This window comes from Entelurus aequoreus, linkage group LG03, assembly GCF_033978785.1.
Source record: "Entelurus aequoreus isolate RoL-2023_Sb linkage group LG03, RoL_Eaeq_v1.1, whole genome shotgun sequence".
NCBI lineage: Eukaryota > Metazoa > Chordata > Actinopteri > Syngnathiformes > Syngnathidae > Entelurus > Entelurus aequoreus.
Window position 1 is genome coordinate 66,534,420 of NC_084733.1, and position 20,556 is coordinate 66,554,975.

Here is a 20,556-nt window from a genome sequence, read left to right on the forward strand (position 1 = left end):
TCGTAATCAAGAACGACGTAACAATTAAAAATAAAAGGGGACAGCGTGGTGCGGTTTGGAGAGTGGCCGTGCCAGCAACCTATGGGTTCTTGGTTCGATCCCCAGCTTCTACCAACCTTGTCACGTCCGTTGTGTCCTTGACAAGACAAGACACTTCACACTTGCTCCTGATGGGTCCCGCCATCAGTATGTGAATATGTGTGTGAATGGGTGAATGTGGAAATAGGGTCAACACGGTAGTAAAGCGCTATACAAGTACTGTATAACCCATTTACCAATTACGCAGTTAAGAAGGACGTAACAATGAACAACTACGTAGTTAAGGACGTAACAATGAACGACCGCGTAATTAAGAATGATATAACAATGAACAATTACGAAATTAAGACTGACGTAACAATAAACAACTATGTAATTAAGAAGGACATAACAATGAACAACTATGTAATTAAGAATGATGTAACAATTAACAACTACGTAATTAAGAATGACATAACAATGAACAACTACCTAATTAAGAAGGACGTAACAATTAACAATTATGTAATTAAGACTGACATAACAATGAACAACTATGTAATTAAGACAGACATAACAATGAACAACTATGTAATTAAGAAGGACGTAACAATGAACAACTGTGTAATTAAGAAGGACGTAACAATGAACATTTACGTAATTAAGGATGTAACAATGAACAATTACGTAATTAAGAAGGACGTAACAATGAACAACTGCGTAATTAAGAAGGACGTAACAATGAACATTTACGTAATTAAGGATGTAACAATGAACAATTACGTAATTAAGAAGGACGTAACAATAAACAATTACATAATTAAGAAATACGTAACAATGAACAATTACGTAATTAAGAATGACGTAACAATGAACAATTATGTAATTAAGAATGACGTAACAATGAACAATTACGTAATTAAGAATGATGTAACAATGAACAATTACGTAATTACGAATGACGTAAGACGTGTGAGGTTGGCATTAAAAAAGCCAACAAACAAAAAGCGTGCCATAGAATAATTGTTCAGTAAAAATTATGGCTAACCAAACTGATTGCACTACGCTGAAGACACTCCTAATATTGTAGTTGTTATTAAAAAGTTTTGATTAAACTTCATCTTTCAGAAATGTGACCTATTCAATTGAGACAGAAATAGTTGATTGGAAATAAATTAAAATGTGTTATTTACCCGCTTTATTACTCCAAGAACAAGTGTGACCTTTAAGGGGTATGAGACAAATTCTGCAGCTTTTTATTAGACAGCCCGACTCCATCTCATCACCTGTGGCCGCCAGCATCTGACCTCACAGCAACCAATCCAGCGCTGACAGGTTGCTAGCAGGATGAGCAAACACGTCAACAGGCCGCTAGCATGAAACTAACATGACGGCATGTAAACCTACAGCAAACACGTCAAAAGGCTGCTCGTGTGAAGCTAACATGACGGCATGTAAACGTACAGCAAACACGTCAAAAGGCTGCTTGCGTGAAGCTAACATGACGGCATGTAAACGTACAGCAAACACGTCAACAGGCTGCTAGCATGAAGCTAACATAACAGCATGTAAACGTACAGCAAACACGTCAAAAGGCTGCTAGCATGAAGCTAACTTGTACGACATGTAAATGTACAGCAAACACGTCAACAGGCTGCTAGCATGAAGCTAACATGACGGCATGTAAACGTACAGAAAACACGTCAACAGGCTGCTAGCATGAAGTTAACATGATGGCATATAAACGTACAGCAAACACATCAACAGTGCGCTAGCATGATGCTAACATGAAGGCATGTAAACGTACAGCAAACACGTCAACAGGCTGCTAGCATGAAGCTTACATGACAGCATGTAAACGTACAGCAAATATGTCAACAGGCCGCTAGCATGTTACTAACATGACGCTATGTAAACGTGCAGCAAACACAATGTCAACAGGCCGCTAACATGATGCTAACATGACGCTATTCAAACGTACAGTAAACATGACGTCAACATGACGTCAACAGGCTGCTAGTATGATGCTAACATGACGCTATGTAAACGTACAGTAAACACAACGTCAACAGGCCGCTAGCATGATGCTAACGTTACGGCATGCAAACGTACAGCAAATACAACGTCAACAGGCCCCTAGCATGACGCTAACATGACGCTATGTAAACGTACAGTAAACACAACGTCACCAGGCTGCTAGCATGACGCTAACATGACTGTATGCAACTCTACAGCGAACACAACATCAACAGGCTGCTAGCATGATGCTCACATTACGCTATGTAAACATACAGTAAACACAACATCACCAGGCCGCTAACATGACGCTAACATGCTGCTAACATGCCGCTATGCAACTGTACAGCAAACACAACGTCAATGTTGCATGATGCTAACAGAGCACTAGTAGGGCATTACCAGGAAGTTAACATGATGCTAGCAGGGTGAAAGTTAGTTGCTAGAAATGGGCTAGCAGGGCGCTAGCTGGACGCTAACAGGGCATCAAGAAGATTTCCATCATGGACAAGTCTGAAACTTGTCTTTTAGTTGTCCATGTTGTCTCCTCCAGCAGACATCAGGACAGCGTGATTGGTCGCGCGGCAGCGTATGAGCAGGCTCCGCCCCCTGCCGGCGACAAGAAGGTGTCGCTGTTGTTGAGGGAGCTGGACGCGCTGAGAGACGCCAACAAGAAGGTTGGAAAGGCCAGCGTGAGCGTGTGTGGTCACAAACAAACAAACAAACACTCTTTGTTGCAGCTGCTGGAGCAGCTCAGCCTTAAGGAGGAGGAGCTACAGAGGAAGGAGGTGGAGCTGAGGGCGGAGCAGAAGGAGGCCAAAGCCTGGGAAAGACCTTCAGGTGAGAACCAGGAAGTCTACATCCCAATGTTTTTAAAGTTGATTTTAAAACATCATATTTACATTTTAAGTGTCTTAAAAGTTGTTTTTAAAATATACATTTTAAATGTCACTAAAGTTGATTTTAAGACATAATTTCAATGCTTTCAAGTTGATGTTATAACAATTTAAATGTGTTTAAAGTTGATTTCAGAGCATAATACTTACATTTAAAATGTCTTAAAAGTTGTTTTTAAAATATACATTTTAAATGTCAGTAAAGTATATTTTAACACATAATTTAAATGTGTTTAAAGTTGATTTTAAAACATCATGTTTACATTTTAAATGTCTTAAAAGTTGTTTTTAAAATATACATTCTAAATGTCAGTAAAGTTGATTTTAACACATAATTTCAATGCTTTTAAGTTGTTATAACAATTGAAATGTGTTTAGAATTGATTTCAGAGCATAATATTTACATTTTAAATGTCTTAAAAGTTGTTTTAAAAATATACATTTTAAATGTCAGTAAAGTTGGTTTTAACACATAATTTAAACGTGTTTAAAGTTGATTTTAAAACATCATGTTTACATTTTAAATGTCTTAAAAGTTGTTTTTTAAATATACATTTTAAATGTCAGTAAAGTTGGGTTTAACACATAATTTAAACCTGTTTAAAGTTGATTTTAACACATCATATTTACATTTTAAATGTCTTAAAAGTTTTTTTTAAATATACATTTAAAATGTCAGTAAAGTTGGTTTTAACACATAATTTCAATGCTTTTAAGTTGGTTATAACATAATTTAAATGTGTTTAAAGTTGATTTCAGAGCATAATATTTACATTTTAAATGTCTTAAAAGTTGTTTTTAAAATATAAATGTTAAATGTCAGTAAAGTTGGTTTTAACACATAATTTAAACGTGTTTAAAGTTGATTTTAGAGCATATTATTTACATTTTAAATGTCTTAAAAGTTGTTTTCAACAATAGCATTTTAAATGTCAGTAAAGTTTATTTTAGCACATAATTTTAAATGTGTTTGACTTTGATTTCAGAGCATAATTTTTACATTTTAAATGTCTGAAAAGTTGGTTTCAACACATAATTTCAATGCTTTTAAGTCAATGTTATAACACAATGTAAATGTTTTCAAAGTTGATTTCAAAACATCGAGATGTTTTTAAAACAGATTTTAAAACGTAATTGAAATGTTTTCAAAGTTGATTTCAAAACATAATTTGGATTTTTTAAGTTGACTTTAAAACATGCTTAAAATATTTGTCAAATTGTTAATAAAAAATATTTTGATATTTTAAAACATGATTTTAAAGCATATTAAATGTTTTAATATAGATTTTAAGATATTGTAATCTTTTTTAAAATATGATTTAATAGTTTTTGAGTAGATTTTAGACCATTTAAATAATTTTCAAGTACATTTTTCAAAATATGATTGAAAGTTTTCAATGTAGATTTCAAAACTTTGTTTTAGATAGACCCTAAAACATTATTTAAATATTATTCGTTAACTTTAAAACATAATCTAAATGTTATTCAAGTTGATTTTAAAACACGTTATAAAGTTTTTAAAATAGATTTTAAAGCATAATTTCAATGCTCTTAAAGTTGATCATAAAATATAATCTAGATCTATTTGTTAAAACATAATCTAAATGTTATGCAAGTTGATTTTAAAACACATTTTAAAGTTGATTTTAAAACATATTTCAAATGTTTTTAGAGCCAATTTTAAAACGTAATATAAATGATCTTAAAGTAAATTGTAAAACATAATGAAAATGTTTCTTAAGTAGATTTTAAGACGTAATTGAAATGTTTCCAAAGTTGATTTTAAAACATAATTTGGATTTTTAAAGTTAATTTCTAAACATATTACAATGTTTTAAAAAATGATTTTGAAAACCTAATTGAAATGTTTTAGGTTGATTATAAAACATATGAAAATGTTTTAAAAATGGTTCTACAGCATATGATTTAATTGTTTTTGAGTAGATTTCAGAAAATGTATTTGTTTTCAAAAATTGAAATGTTTTCAAAGTAGATTTTTTTAAATAAATTGAAAATATTTTAAAGTAGACTTTGAAAGATATTAAATGTTTTTAAATGTGGTCCCTGGTCAGAGTTGCTGGACCAGTTGTTATGTGCTCACAAGGACAGAGACCAGGCTCTCAGGTCTCGAGTCATGCTGGCCAATCAGGAGCGAGATGAGGCTTTACATCGTGTTGCTCAACTGCAGCAAGCTGCCAGGTAACACACACACACACACACACACACACACACACACACACACACACACACACACACACACACACACACACACACACACACACACACACACACACACACACACACACACACACACACACACACACACACACACACAGTCCATGGTCCCAGGCATGTATCGGTACCATCAGAGGAAACCAAACTTTAGGGCTACTAAGTTATTGGTAGGGACTGTATGGTCCATGCTCCCAGGTATGTATCGGTACCATCAGAGGAAACCAAAATTTATGGCTACTAAGTTATTGGTAGGGACTATATGGTCCATGGTCCCATGCATGTATCGGTATCATCAGAGGAAACCAAACTTTAGGGCTCCTAAGTTAATTGGTAGGGACTATATGGTCCATGGTCAGAGGCATGTATCGGTACAATCAGAGGAAACCAAACTTTAGGGCTACTAAGTTATTGGTAGGGACTATATGGTCCATGGTCCTAGGCATGTATCGGTACCATCACATTTAACCAAACTTTAGGGCTACTAAGTTATTGGTAGGGACTATACGGTCCCTGGTCCCAGGCATGTATCGGTACCATCAGAGGAAATCAGACTTTAGGGCTACTAAGTTATTGGTAGGGACTATATGGTCCATGGTCCCAGGCATGTATTGGTACCTACAGAGGAAACCAAACTTTAGGGCTACTAAGTTATTGGTTGGGACTATATGGTCCATGGTCCCAGGCATGTATCGGTACCTTTAGAGGAAACCATACTTCAGGGCTACTAAGTCATTGGTAGGGACTATATAGTCCACGGTCCCAGGTATGTATCGGTACCATCAAAGGAAACCAAACTTTAGGCCTACTAAGGTATTGATAAGGACCACATGGCCCATGGTCCTCGGTATGTATCAGTACTATCAGAGGAAACCAAACTTTAGGGCCACTAAGTTATTGGTAGGGACTATATGGTCCATGGTCCCAGGCATGTATCGGTACCATCAGAGGAAACCAAACTTTAGGGCCACTAAGGTATTGGTAGGGGCCAAATGGTCCATGTTCCCAGGTATGTATCAGTATCATCAGAGGAAACCAAACTTTAGGGCTATTAAGGGTTTGGTAAGGACTATATGATTATTTCAGTATGTGATAACCGTTTGGGAAGAGCAGTTTAGTGTTTGTATTTTGCAGTTTTACCATTTTACCATTTTGAGATATTGACTTTTTGGGGGAAAATCATACAATGGTCTATTGACACATCCTATGATTTAATGACAGCGCCAGATTTTGCAGAATGGTTAGCTGCGCAGTTGCAACCAAGAGAATGAAGCCGCCATATAGATGTAAGATCCTGAGGGATGAGGCTGACATCCAATCCCTGGTGGAACTCATGGTGAATAGCTGGCTGAAACCACGGAGTCTTATTTTGTTAGTTTTGATAGTTGGTCAGCTTGTCAACCGCTACTGTTGCTCCTCCTGATGTTGCCAATGACCTCGAGCGTGCACGGTACGAGACCAGACATACCAGGATTTCAAGAAGAAACACCTGGAATCAAATCCACCTACTACAGTTACATGACAAGATGACAAAAATGAGCTTGAAAAATTCACCCACATCTTGAAGAGACCAAACCAAAGTGCAGGCCAAAGAAATGGTTCTTGTGGCTGACAGGAACGTGTTTGGTCACATGAACCTGGTTGCTCAGATTCAAGATCTACACATGAGAGATGTCTTAATGCACCTCCCGTGGCCCTTGCCATGGTCAATTGTTAATGGCGATGGATCTCTGCAGAAGATGAACAAAGCAAACCTTTGTGTGTTCCTCCCGCTGAAGCAACTGTCATTGATGACATGAGTCTGGTACAGAAGATGCAAGGGAATGACAAAACATTTTCACATCTGGCTGAAGCCAGACTGTCCACAGCTTTTCATTAAGGAGCACAGAGTAAACGTATTGACATTGTCTTCTAAGTTTACAGAGAGATGTCCATCAAAGACGCAGAGATGCAACAGAGGTGCAAGCCACAATATTCAACAGTGGACCAAACGACTCTGCCGTCAAGTCTAATCAAGTTCCTGGTAGAGGAGCGGAAAGAACCAAAGAGCAGGGAGAAACTGAAGGAAAAGTGGCTCTCTGCTACAAGCTCACCACGGACCACTGGGAGAAGATGGTAGAGCTTTAGTCCACGAAGGAGGAAGCACACACTTAAATGCAGCAGAGGCCGGATCCAAGGCTGTGGTTATCACTGCTTAAGATACAGATGTCCTCCTGTCTATAATGCCCTAGTTGGACCGTACGTGTTCACCGGTTATGATATAGTCAGTGCCTCTGTAGGCCGGGAAAATATGGGCGTCTTGAAAAAAATTATGTCGGATAAGACCTACCAAGAGACCTTCAGAAAGCTTGGTCATTCATGGGGAAGTATCCACCAAGCTCTTTCAGAAGTGTCACATGTACGTGCCATCTACCAACACCACAAACGTCAATGAATTCAGACATCAACTCTGCCAGACGACGAGAGATAAAGTCCTGTCAGCTCCCATCATGGAAAGACTGCCTCTTCATGCATGTCGTCCATGCAAACTACCAGGCTGCAATTTGCAGGCACTGTCTGCAATGCCATCCCTGTGTTCCAAGTCCCAAGGGTTGTGAATGAAGCACTGATCATCCATGGAGTGGATGCAGGGTTCTCCAGCGGTGTTGCAACTACTTTCCTGCAACTGTGTACGGTCATGCAAACTCCCCAACTAGCAGCCTGAAGTGCACTGACATGTGCAAGCTGTGAGCCTGCAGCAACCAGCATGCTCATGTCGAGGAAGAGGTTGTAGACCCTGAGGACTCTGATAACAGTGAGGAAGACTAGACTACTGATCCACGGTGTGAATGTTTTGACACAATCACAAGGACATTCTTGGCTACAAATACATAGTTGATAAACATGCCACAGTGGTGAAAAACGTTTTGGACCCTTGTTGGAACTAGGGTAGTGGAATGTGCATGTTGTCTGCTACTGCGGTTCAGTAGCCCTCTAGGAAACTGGTCTGACAATATCACAAATGTCCGGAAAACCACGACAATCAACATTTTGTTCGGCCCTTTATGCCATAGAACAAAATCTGTCTTCAGGAATGACAGAAAGGATTACCGGGATGCTAAAAGTAAAGCATTTGAGACACGCATTTGTGGTTCATTGTAGCCCCGCGTGGAAACAGCAGTTTGACTTTCATGATGCGACCAATAAGTCTGCAATGGTTATCACATCAAAATTTATACACCCATTGACAAATCAATGGTTGCTTTTGGTGGTGCCGACAAGTGGGATTTCTGGTCTAGGCCCAAGGACTTTGGAATACACTTGCTGCAAGTAACTCTTCTTCACTTCTTAAAAAGCTGACAAAAGGAGCTCTCTCAGCCGAGGAGCTGCCAAATACACACGCAGATCTAATTAGAGATTAAACCCCCCAAAACCACACACGCAAGCACACACACACACACACACACACGCACACGCACACACACACACACAATTCCCAGCAGTCCAGGATGAAGGGTGATTGATATGGCGGTTACAATCCTTTTTATGAGGGAGCGAATATGGACGATCATGTTCCATCTGTCAGGGGTGTGGGTGTGTGTGTGTGTGTGTGTGTACGTGTGTGTGTGTGTGTGTGTGTGTGTACAAAATTGTTACTCAATAATTTGATATTCAACACAGAAACTTCCAAATTGAGGATTTGTTACTCTGATTCTTGATCTGAGTAATAGCACCATTGTTAAAGCGTGTGTGTGTGTGCGCGTGTGTGTGTGTGTGTGCGTGTGTGTGTGTGTGTGTGTGCGCATGCGTGTGCGTGCGCGTGTGTGCGCGCCGTGAGGCGAGCTGCCGAGCCGTAAGCGCGGAGTTAGAGGAGCTTTATTGGAGACGGCTGGTCTTTCATTACCTGCTGTTCCCTGCAGAGCGTCGCCACGTCGGCCATCTTATTACAGTTTATTACAGCAAAACAGCAGCAGGCTCAAAGAAGAACTTCCCTGGAGGAGAAGAACACATCAAAGTGGTAGCGCCTTCATCGCTAGAACCACCAACAACTAATAAGAACCAACAAGAACCTGTATGGATTCACAAGAACCTACAAGAACTTGTATAAACTAACAAAAAACTGTATGAACTAAAAAGAACCAACTAGAAACTGTATGAACTAACAGGAACCTACAAGAACCTGTATGAACCAACAAGAACCTACAAGAACAAGAACCTACAAGAACCTGTATAAACTAACAAAAACCTGTATGGACTGACAAGAACCTGTATGTACTATCAGGAACCTACACAAACATGTATGAACTATCTGGAATCCAAAGTTAAAAAGTTAAAGTACCCATGATTGTCACACACACACTAGGTGTGGCGAAATTATTCTCTGCATTTGACCCATGATCACATGGGAGGTGAGGGCAGCAGTGGTGGCCGCGCCCAGAATTTTTTTTTTGGTGATTTAACCCCCAATTCCAACCCTTGATGCTGTGTCTGTATAAACCTGCAAGTACAAGAACCTACAAAAACCTGTATGAACTAACAATAACCTACAACAACCTGTATAAACTAACAGGAACCTACAAGAACCTATGTGAACTTAGAGGAACCTGTATAAACCTACAAGTACAATGACCTGTGTAAACTAACAAGAACCTACAAAAACCTGTATGACCTAACAAGAACCTGAATGAACTAACAGGAACCTACTATAACCTGTATGAACCTTTAGGAACCCACAAGAACCTGTTCAAACTAAAAGGAACCTACAAGAACCTGTGTGAACTTACAGAAACCTGTATGAACCTGCAAGTTCAATAACCTGTATAAACCAACAAAAACCTTTATAAACTAATAAGAACCTGTATGAACTAACATGAACCTGTATGAACTAACAGGAACCTAGAATAACCTGTATAAACTAACAATAACCTGTATGAACTAACGGGAACCTGTATGAACTAACAAGAACCTACAAAAACCTGTATAAACTAACAAGAACCTGTATAAACTAACAAGAACCTGTATGAACTAGCAAGAACATACAAAAACCTGTATAAACTAACAAGAACCTGTATAAACTAACAAGAACCTGTATGAACTAGCAAGAACATACAAAAACCTGTATAAACTAGAAAGGACATACAAAAATCTTTATAAACTATCAACCACCTGTATGGACTAACAAGAACCTGTATGAACTATGAAGAACATACAAAAACAAGAACCTACAATAACCTGTATAAACTAACAAACACCAATATGGACTAAGAAGAACCTGTATGAACTAAGAAGAACATAGAAGAACAAGAACCTGTATAAACTAACAAACACCTATATTGACTAACAAGAACCTGTATGAACTAAGAAGAACCTACAAGAACCTGTATAAACTTAACTAACACCTGTATGGACTAACAAGAACCTGTATGAACTAAGAATAACCTGTATAAACTAACAGGAACTTACATAACCTATGTAAACTTACAGGGACCTGTATAAACCTACAAGTACAAGAACCTACTAGAACCTGTATGAACTAACAAGAACCTACAATAACCTGTATAAACTATGAAGAACCTGTATGAACAAACAATAACCTACAATAACCTGTATGAACTAACAAACACCTGTATGGACTAACAAGAACCTGGATGAACTAAGAATAACGTACAAGAACAAGAACCTGTATAAACTAACAAACACTTGTATGGACTAATTAGAACCTGTATGAACTAAGAAGAACAAGAACCTGTATAAACTAACAAAAACCTATATGGACTAGCAATAACCTGTATGGACTAACAATAACCTACAATAACAAGAATCTGTATAAACTAACAAAACCTGTATGAACTATCAGGAACCTGTATGAACCATAAAATAACCTGTATAAACTAACACAAACCTGTATGGACTAACAAGAACCTCTATGAACTAAACATAACCTGTATAAACTATCAATAACCTTTATGAACTAACAGGAACATGCATGAACCAACAATAACCTACTCAAACCTGTATAAACTAACAAAAACCTGCATGGACTAACAAGAACCTGTATGAACCAAGAAGAACCTCCAAGAACAAGAACCTACAAGAACTTGTATAAACTAACAAATACCTGTATAAACTAACCGAACCTGTATGAACTATCAGGAACCTACAAGAACCTTTATGAACTCAGAAGAACCTCCAAGCACAAGAACCTGCAAAAACCTGTATAAACTAACAAACACCTGTATAAACTGACATAACCTGTATGAACCAAGAATAACCTACAAGAACCTGTATAAACTAACACAAACCTGTATGGACTAACAAGAACCTACAATAACCTGTTTGAACTCAGTGACTGCCGCGATGCCAAAAGTTAAAGGATTGACTGGAAAGACTGATTTGAAGCTGGGCACAGGACATGATGGGATTCAAGAAGGGATACTACAAAAAATACTCCAGGAATTTAAAGAAGAAATGATAGAAAAATGGGAAGAATTGATGGATGGATGGAAAGAGGATATGAAAGAAATGAAAGAAGAAATGAAAGAAATGAAAAAAGAGAACAACTCCAGAAATAAAGAAGCCACTGAAATGAGCAAACAAATGAAGATCCTTCAAGAAGACAACAACATGCTGAGGAACATCATAGATGAAATGGATCAGGATAAACGAATGAATGATATCATTGTGACAGGGCACCGAATTAAACCAAGATCCTATGCGAAAGCTGTGAATAATAAAGGTGAACCAGATGAAATGGATATTGTCTCAGCAGAACAGCAAGTGGTCAACTTTCTGCAATCAAAAGAAATTGAAATTGACATTAATACCATCGAAACATGCATCCCACTGAACGGAAGAAACAACAACGCCACTCCAGTCGTGCTCGTGAAACTCGTAAACAGAAAATCTAAAATGGCATTGCTGAGACAGGGAAAGAAGCTGAAGGGAACAAATGTGTACATGAATGAGCATCTCACAAAACGTAATGCTGGAATCGCCAAGAAAGCACGCGACTTGAGGAAGCAGGGAAAAATCCAGGGAACTTGGAGCACCAACTGTAAAATCTACATCAAGCTGAATGGAGGTCCAGAAGCAAGAGTAATTGTTGTCCATGATATTCAAGGACCTGGACAATTTTTAAAGTTTACACAGCTACCACAACAACGATGATAATGGACTCTGACAGAAAACAGGCACCAAGATTCAGCATCGACACTACTATGTTCCAAGAGACGACTAAACAAGAGGACCTAGATTCAGGATTGCATCCACCTACACTTATAGAGATTATTGAAACAACATCAAAGATTGTTGAACAAGAAAATATGGAACTAAAAAATTTCTGCAACAAAGATCACAAAAACCAGGATTTGGAAAATGATATAGATCCAGATACAAATTTTTTCTCCCACATCAGTAATAGTTGTTTTTATTATACAGATGATTAATATAATAGCAACATTGAATGTGATAACAAATGGTCAATTATTCATTTTAATAGTAGAAGCTTGTATGCAAATTACAACAACATTAAGAACTTTTTGGAACACATCAACGAACCCTTCAAAGTGATCGCTGTCACAGAAATATGGATTGATGATAAAAAAGGAATAGATTTTGATCTGGAGGGATATGAACTAAACTACATCAACAGAACCAACAAAAATGGAGGAGGAGTAGCTGTGTACGTGATGAAGAACCTGAACTACAAAGTGGTAAAAAACATGTAATTTGCTATAGATAATATCTTAGAATGTATAACCATTGAAATATGTCAGGAAAAAAGCAAAAACATATTCATCAGTTGTATATATAGATCACCTAAGTCAAGTATAGAAACATTTGAAGAATGGATTAAGGCAACTTACATGGACAATGGTCAAAGAATAATGTTCTTATGTGGTGACTTTAATATTGACTTATTGAACCCCAACAAGCAAAAGTCTATTGATGACTTCATTGATACAATGTACAGCATCAGTCTATATCCTAAAATCACAAAGCCAAGCAGAATCACAGGACACTGTGCCACGCTTATTGATAATATTTTTACCAATGATTTTGATAATAACACTACAAGTGGTCTACTTATAACCGACGTTAGTGATCATCTGCCAGTTTTTACAATATATGATGGAAACTACAAGAAGAACATGGAAGACAAAATGACATTTCGAAGACTATGCACAGAGAAGAGGATGACTGCCTTCAAAATTGAGCTACACAAGCAAGATTGGGACAGTGTGTATAATGAAAAAGAGGTTGATGAAGCATATGAACATTTCTTAAACAAGTTCATAATACTTTATGACAAACATTGTCCATGGATACAACTCAGTAACAAGCAGAGAAAGAATAATCAACCATGGATGACAAAGGGATTAAAAAATGCTTGTAAGAAGAAGAATACACTATATAGAAAATTTATAGCACAAAGAACTATAGAGGCAGAAATTAAGTACAAAAAGTATAAAAACAAGTTAACAGACATACTACGATCATGTAGAAAAGAATATTACAGTGAATTATTGGACAGGAACAAAAATAATATGAGAGCAACATGGAGCATCCTCAATAGCATTATTAAAAATGGAACTAAGAGGGACTACCCTCAATACTTCTTAGATGAAAATAAAAAAAATGACAACATAAAGGAAGTAGTTGAAAGCTTCAATAATTATTTTGTGAATATTGGACCAAAATTGGAAGAAAGGATTCCAGACCCAGTTCCAATTGAGGACTATAATGATACCATAGAGCGAAATCCCAACTCCATGTTCCTCAGTAATGTGACACAGGAGGAAATAGTTACAATCGCAAAAAAATGTAAATCTAAGACTTCAACTGATTGTAACCGAATTAATATGGAAACGATAAAAAAGGTTATTGAAGAGATCTCAGGACCATTAATGTATATTAGTAACCTATCATTTCAAGCAGGTACATTTCCAAACAAAATGAAAATATCTAAAGTTGCACCAATTTATAAGACTGGAGACAAACATCAATTTACAAATTATAGACCTGTTTCTCTACTTCCACAATTTTCTAAAATCATTGAAAAACTGTTCAATAACAGATTAGAAAGTTTCATAAAAATAAAAATAGAATACTCGAAGAGAACCAATATGGATACAGAGCTAATGTTTCAACTTCAATGGCTTTAATTGAAATTACAGAAGAAATTACCAATGCAATAGATAGTAAAAAATGTGCGGCAGCGGTTTTTATGGATCTAACTAAAGCATTTGACACAATTAATCCATCCATCCATCCATCCATCTTCTTCCGCTTATCCGAGGTCGGGTCGCGGGGGCAGCAGCTTAAGCACGGAAGCCCAGACTTCCCTCTCCCCAGCCACTTCGTCCAGCTCCTCCCGGGGGATCCCGAGGCGTTCCCAGGCCAGCCGGGAGACATAGTCTTCCCAACGTGTCCTGGGTCTTCCCCGTGGCCTCCTACCGGTCGGACGTGCCCTAAACACCTCCCTAGGGAGGCGTTCGGGTGGCATCCTGACCAGATGCCCGAACCACCTCATCTGGCTCCTCTCGATGTGGAGGAGCAGCGGCTTTACTTTGAGCTCCCCCCGGATGGCAGAGCTTCTCACCTTATCTCTAAGAGAGAGCCCCGCCAATTAATCACAATATTTTAATAAAAAAACTAGAACGATATGGCATCAGAGGGTTAGTCTTAAACTGGATAAGAAGTTATCTAACGAACAGGAAACAATACGTGAAGCTAGGCGAACACACGTCTACAACGCTAAATATATCCTGTGGTGTACCTCAGGGATCAATACTAGGACCTAAATTATTCAATCTCTATATAAATGACATTTGTAAAGTTACAAAAGATTTAAAGTTAGTATTATTTGTGGTTGATACAACAGCGTTTTGTTCAGGAGAGAACACACAGGAGATAATACAAATAATAACAGAAGAAATTAATAAATTAAAAAGATGGTTTGACAAAAACAGACTATCGTTGAATCTTAGTAAAACTAAAATAATGCTATTTGGTAACAGTAGAAGAGAAAGTCAAACACAAATACAAATAGACGGAATAGAAATTGAAAGAGTAAATGAAACCAAATTTCTAGGTATAATGATTGATGATAAATTGAACTGGAAAGCTCACGTAAAAAATATACAACATAAAGTTGCAAGAAACACGTCAATAATGAATAAAGCAAAACATGTTCTAGACCAAAAATCCCTTCATATTCTCTACTGCTCACTAGTGTTACCATATCTGAGCTACTGTGTAGAAATATGGGGAAATAATTACAAAAGTACACTTCATTCATTAACGGTGTGACAAAAAAGATCAGTTAGAATAATACATAATGTTGGATATAGAGAACATACAAACCCTTTATTTATTGAATCAAAAATACTGAAATTCCACGACATAGTGAATTTGCAAACAGCTAAAATTATGCACAAAGCAAACTATAACCTGCTACCCAAGAATATACAACAATTCTTCTCAAAAAAGAGGACAAATATAATCTTATAGAAAAACGTAATTTAAAACATTTGTTTGCACGTACAACACTTAAGACCTTCAGTATATCAGTATGTGGAATTAAATTATGGAATGGATTAAGCAAAGCAATCAAACAATGTACTAATATGATACACTTCAAGAAACTCTTCAAACTTAAAGTGTTTACAAAGTACAAAGAAGAAGAACCATGACAAACATTCTCAATTTATTTCATCCATCCATTCATTCATTCTTAAAGTACTTATCTCATCATATGAAATATGACTTACTTCACCAATTATTATTATTAAATTCTTACTATTATTTTTTAATTTTTTAAATTGTGATTACTTATGGAGTTTATTGTGAAAAAATTGTGAACAGGAAGTGAACAAAAAGTTTTGCAACTGTTATGTAAAGAAAAGGGGTAGGATTAAATAAGCTCTGCTTCTTCCTACTCCTTTTCGAACATGTTGAAAAGAGAAACTGGAAATTGTGATGTATCATGTTGTATGCTTGCATGTTCAAAATAAACTCAAACTCAAACTCAAACTTACAGGAACATGTATGAATTAACAAGAACCTACAATAAACTATCAAGAAACTGTATTAACTTTAAGGAACCCACAAGAACCTGTATAAACTAACAAACACCTGTATGGACTAACAAGAACCTGTATGAACTAAAAAGAACCTACAAGAACAAAAACCCACAAGAACCTGTATAAACTAACAAAAGCTGTATGAACTAACAGGAAACTACAAGAACCTGTATAAACTAACGAGAACCTGTATGAACCTGTTTGAATGGACGCTAATCTACAATAACTAGTATAAACTATCAAGAACCTGTATGAACTAACAGGAAACTACAAGAACCTGTATAAACTAACGAGAACCTGTATGAACCTGTTTGAATGGACACTAATCTACAATAACTAGTATAAACTATCAAGAACCTGTATGAACTAACAGGAACCTACAAGAACCTGTATAAACTATCAAAAACCTGAATGGACTAACAAGAACCTGTATGAACCAACAAGAACCTACAAGAACCTGTATGGAATAACAGGAACCTACAAGAACCTGTATACACTAACAAACACTTGTATGGACTAACAATAACTTGTATAAACCAACAAAAACTTACAAGAACCAGAACCTACAAGAACCTGTATAAACTAACGAAAACCTGTATGGACTAGCAATAACCTGCATGAACTAAGAAGAACGTACAAGAACCTGTATAAATGAACAAAAACCTGTATAAACTAACAAGAGCCTGTATAAACTAACAATAACCTGTATAAACTAGCAAAAAACTACAAAAACCTGTATAAACTAACAAAAATCTGTATAAACTAACAAGAGCCTGTATAAACTAACAATAACCTGTATAAACTAGCAAGAAACTAAAAAAACCTGTATAAACTAACAAAACCTGTATGAACTATCAGGAACCTAGCCAATGAACTCTACTGATAGGGCTGTGGTTGTAGGAACAGCAACACGCTCCCAGCTGGTCTGCCGGGCTCCCGGTCCTTCCTGATTTTGTGCTTGAATCCGTAAATCAGCCAATATGGCATGAACGCAACACAACACCCTGCTGGAGTCTCAGCATTTGCCATTAAAATGACTACTCCAAAAGAGAAAGATGTAATGGTTTGGCTATGTGAAAATAATATTCCCAAAGTTGGGTCTACTTTTGCTATGCTAGCAGGATCTGGCAAGAGCTGGCAGGGATGTCAATCCCCCTAACACGCGCTGCAGAGCAACTGATAACCAGCTCCGCCAAGCTTATCATGCCTCAGCTTTAGCAGCCAGGCTGGCGTGCACCAGTTTTTTGTTGCTGCTTTATTTGGAGGGCCTACTGCAGGATGTTACTTTAGCATCCCCAAATAGTGAGACGACTTAGGCTCTTGGTCACTCAATGGCCTCAGTGGTCCAGACGCGCCGCCAAGTCTGGCTGTCCCAGTCCAACTTGTCCGATCAGGACCATGACTGCATTGCTGTCCCGGTGGCTCCAGTGTTGCCAGGAGAGGTTTTTGGTCCACCCTGTGAGGGATGTACTAGCCTCACATTTGCACTGGGTGACCACCCATCTCAGGGACCACCGGACCGTAGTGGGCCGTTTCTGTCGCTGATGGTTATCGCCTCCGGCTTCACGCTTCACCTTGCTCACTGGTGCCAGTGTACCCGCTGCTCTTGGGCACTGAACACACTGAAGTCAGTGTACAAACTACAGTTCCAAACCAGAACTCCACCGTTTTCTAGAATCATTCCTACCCTCCTAAGCAACATAGATAGTAGATAGTACTTTATTGATTCCTTCAGGAGAGTTCCCTCAGGAAAATTTAAATTCCAGCAGCAGTGTGCAGAATTGAGATTGAATTGACATTATCAGTCCCTTGTGGCGGCGATCTTGGCAATAACACCCGTCCCCGGCAGCAAGCTGCACCAAGAGTTACATTCAACCTGGTTCTATATCTTGAACCTAATGCAGAGGTGCGAAAAGTATGGCCCACGGGTCAAGTTTAACCCACCGAGTGGCGAAAGGGTGGACAGAATCCACCTTGAAGGGCTACTTGGCGGTCATACCTGACCATCACATCGCTATTTAGGGTAGGACAGTGGGCTCACAGCCCCTCATTAGTTAGTTTTTGAAAGGGGCTAGGCATATACGGCCACCAAGGTCACACATGGTCCCATCATGGGATTTGCAATTGATGCAGTGAGCTCTGTCGCAGCCTCCTTTTGAGCCTTTGGCCAAATTGGGGCTGGAGCTGATTTCCTTTAAAACAGTCTTTCTTCTGCCTTGGCTTCAGCGAAGCGGTTCTCTGATCTGCATGCTCTGTGCATCCGTCTGAGATTTGGAGGAGAATGATCTGCCATGTCTCTGCTGCCTGATCCAGTTTTTTTACTCTTTTATGTTGAGGCCCTTGGTGCTGGAGCCCTTTCATCCTCCTCCCCATGAATCTGAGGAGTCAGTCCAGTTGCACTTAGTCTGTCCGGTCAGGTCCCCAAGGGTGTAGACGGACCGATCAGTTCTTTGTATGGTATGGGGAAGCTAAGCTAGGCCAAGCCCTGTCAAAGCAGCATGTTTACTATACTATAGAAATGTCACCAAAAAAACAACAACATATGTTTACTATACTATAGAAATGTCAACAAATGATGTCGGCAAATTAAAACAACCATATGTTTACTAAACCACAGAAATGTCAACAAATGTCAACAAAAGAAAACAACCATCATGTTTACTAAACCATAGAAATGTCAACAAATGATGTCAACAAAAGAAAACAAATATGTTCAGTATACTATAGAAATGTCAACAAATGATGTCAACAAAATAAAACTGTGTTTACTATATTACAAACCCTGTTTCCATATGAGTTGGGAAATTGTGTTAGATGTAAATATAAACGGAATACAATGATTTGCAAATCATTTTCAACCCATATTCAGTTGAATATGCTACAAAGACAACATATTTGATGTTCAAACTGATAAACATTTTTTTTTCTCCAAATAATCATTAACTTTAAAATTTGATGCCAGCAACACGTGACGAAGAAGTTGGGAAAGGTGGCAATAAAAACTGATAAAGTTGAGGAATGCTCTTTAAACACTTATTTGGAACATCCCACAGGTGAACAGGCAAATTGGGAACAGGTGGGTGCCATGATTGGGTATAAAAGTAGATTCCATGAAATGCTCAGTCATTCACAAACAAGGATGGGGCGAGGGTCACCACTTTGTCAACAAATGCGTGAGCAAATTGTTGAACAGTTTAAGAAAAACCTTTCTCAACCAGCTATTGCAAGGAATTTAGGGATTTCACCATCTACGGTCCGTAATATCATCAAAGGGTTCAGAGAGTCTGGAGAAATCACTGCATGTAAGCAGCTAAGCCCGTGACCTTCGATCCCTCAGGCTGTACTGCATCAACAAGCGACATCAGTGTGTAAAGGATATCACCACATGGGCTCAGGAACACTTCAGAAACCCACTGTCAGTAACTACAGTTGGTCGCTACATCTGTAAGTGCAAGTTAAAACTCTCCTATGCAAGGCGAAAACCGTTTATCAACAACACCCAGAAACGCCGTCGGCTTCGCTGGGCCTGAGCTCATCTAAGATGGACTGATACAAAGTGGAAAAGTGTTCTGTGGTCTGACGAGTCCCCATTTCAAATTGTTTTTGGAAACTGTGGACGTCGTGTCCTCCGGACCAAAGAGGAAAAGAACCATCCGGATTGTTATAGGCGCAAAGTTGAAAAGCCAGCATCTGTGATGGTATGGGGGTGTATTAGTGCCCAAGACATGGGTAACTTACACATCTGTGAAGGCGCCATTAATGCTGAAAGGTACATACAGGTTTTGGAGCAACATATGTTGCCATCCAAGCAACGTTACCATGGACGCCCCTGCTTATTTGACAAAATGGCGGCGCATTGAAATGCAGCAGCTTGAAGACGCTCTTGGGAGTGTAGAGCGATTTGGCAAAAAACACCCGTCATTTCTGTCAATTTCATGGCTGGCTCAAAGCGTGAACACTCTGTGATCACATACGACCGACAGACAATTTTGGATGTGGATAGATCGGGTCATTACAGACTGAAAGATGCATGTACGGTGGACCTCCTCGCTAGCATGGGAATTACTTTGCGGGCTACATCGAGCGGCCTTTGTAGCAGCGGAGTCAAGTACTAGCGGAGACCGTCAATGGAGGAGACGTAAGCGGTGTGAGCGGAAGGGGAGGGGGTGTCGCACTAATATACAATGAAAACTATAATTTTACACCTAACCTAAATAATTTTTTTTTTTTTTTTTCCTTTCCAAGATGGCGGCGTGCACAGGCACAGCGGCTTACGGCTCTCCTTTTCAGTGCTCTTTCGTCCTTCTTTTCTTCTTGTTGTTTTTCCTTTT

At 38.3% G+C, this 20,556-nt stretch overlaps 1 protein-coding gene across 5 annotated transcripts in view; it reads left to right on the top strand.

The window, feature by feature from the left end:
* mipol1 (mirror-image polydactyly 1) overlaps positions 1-20,556 on the top strand; it is a 123,261-nt gene that overhangs the window by 50,980 nt on the left and 51,725 nt on the right. For 4 of the 5 annotated variants that reach the window (XM_062042516.1, XM_062042514.1, XM_062042517.1 and 1 more), the window contains 3 exons: positions 2,588-2,711; positions 2,775-2,874; positions 5,003-5,129. In XM_062042516.1, the coding sequence (XP_061898500.1) occupies positions 2,588-2,711; positions 2,775-2,874; positions 5,003-5,129 (351 nt within the window). The remainder of the gene's footprint in view (positions 1-2,587; positions 2,712-2,774; positions 2,875-5,002; positions 5,130-20,556) is intronic. The other variant, XM_062042515.1, reaches the window with a different exon arrangement.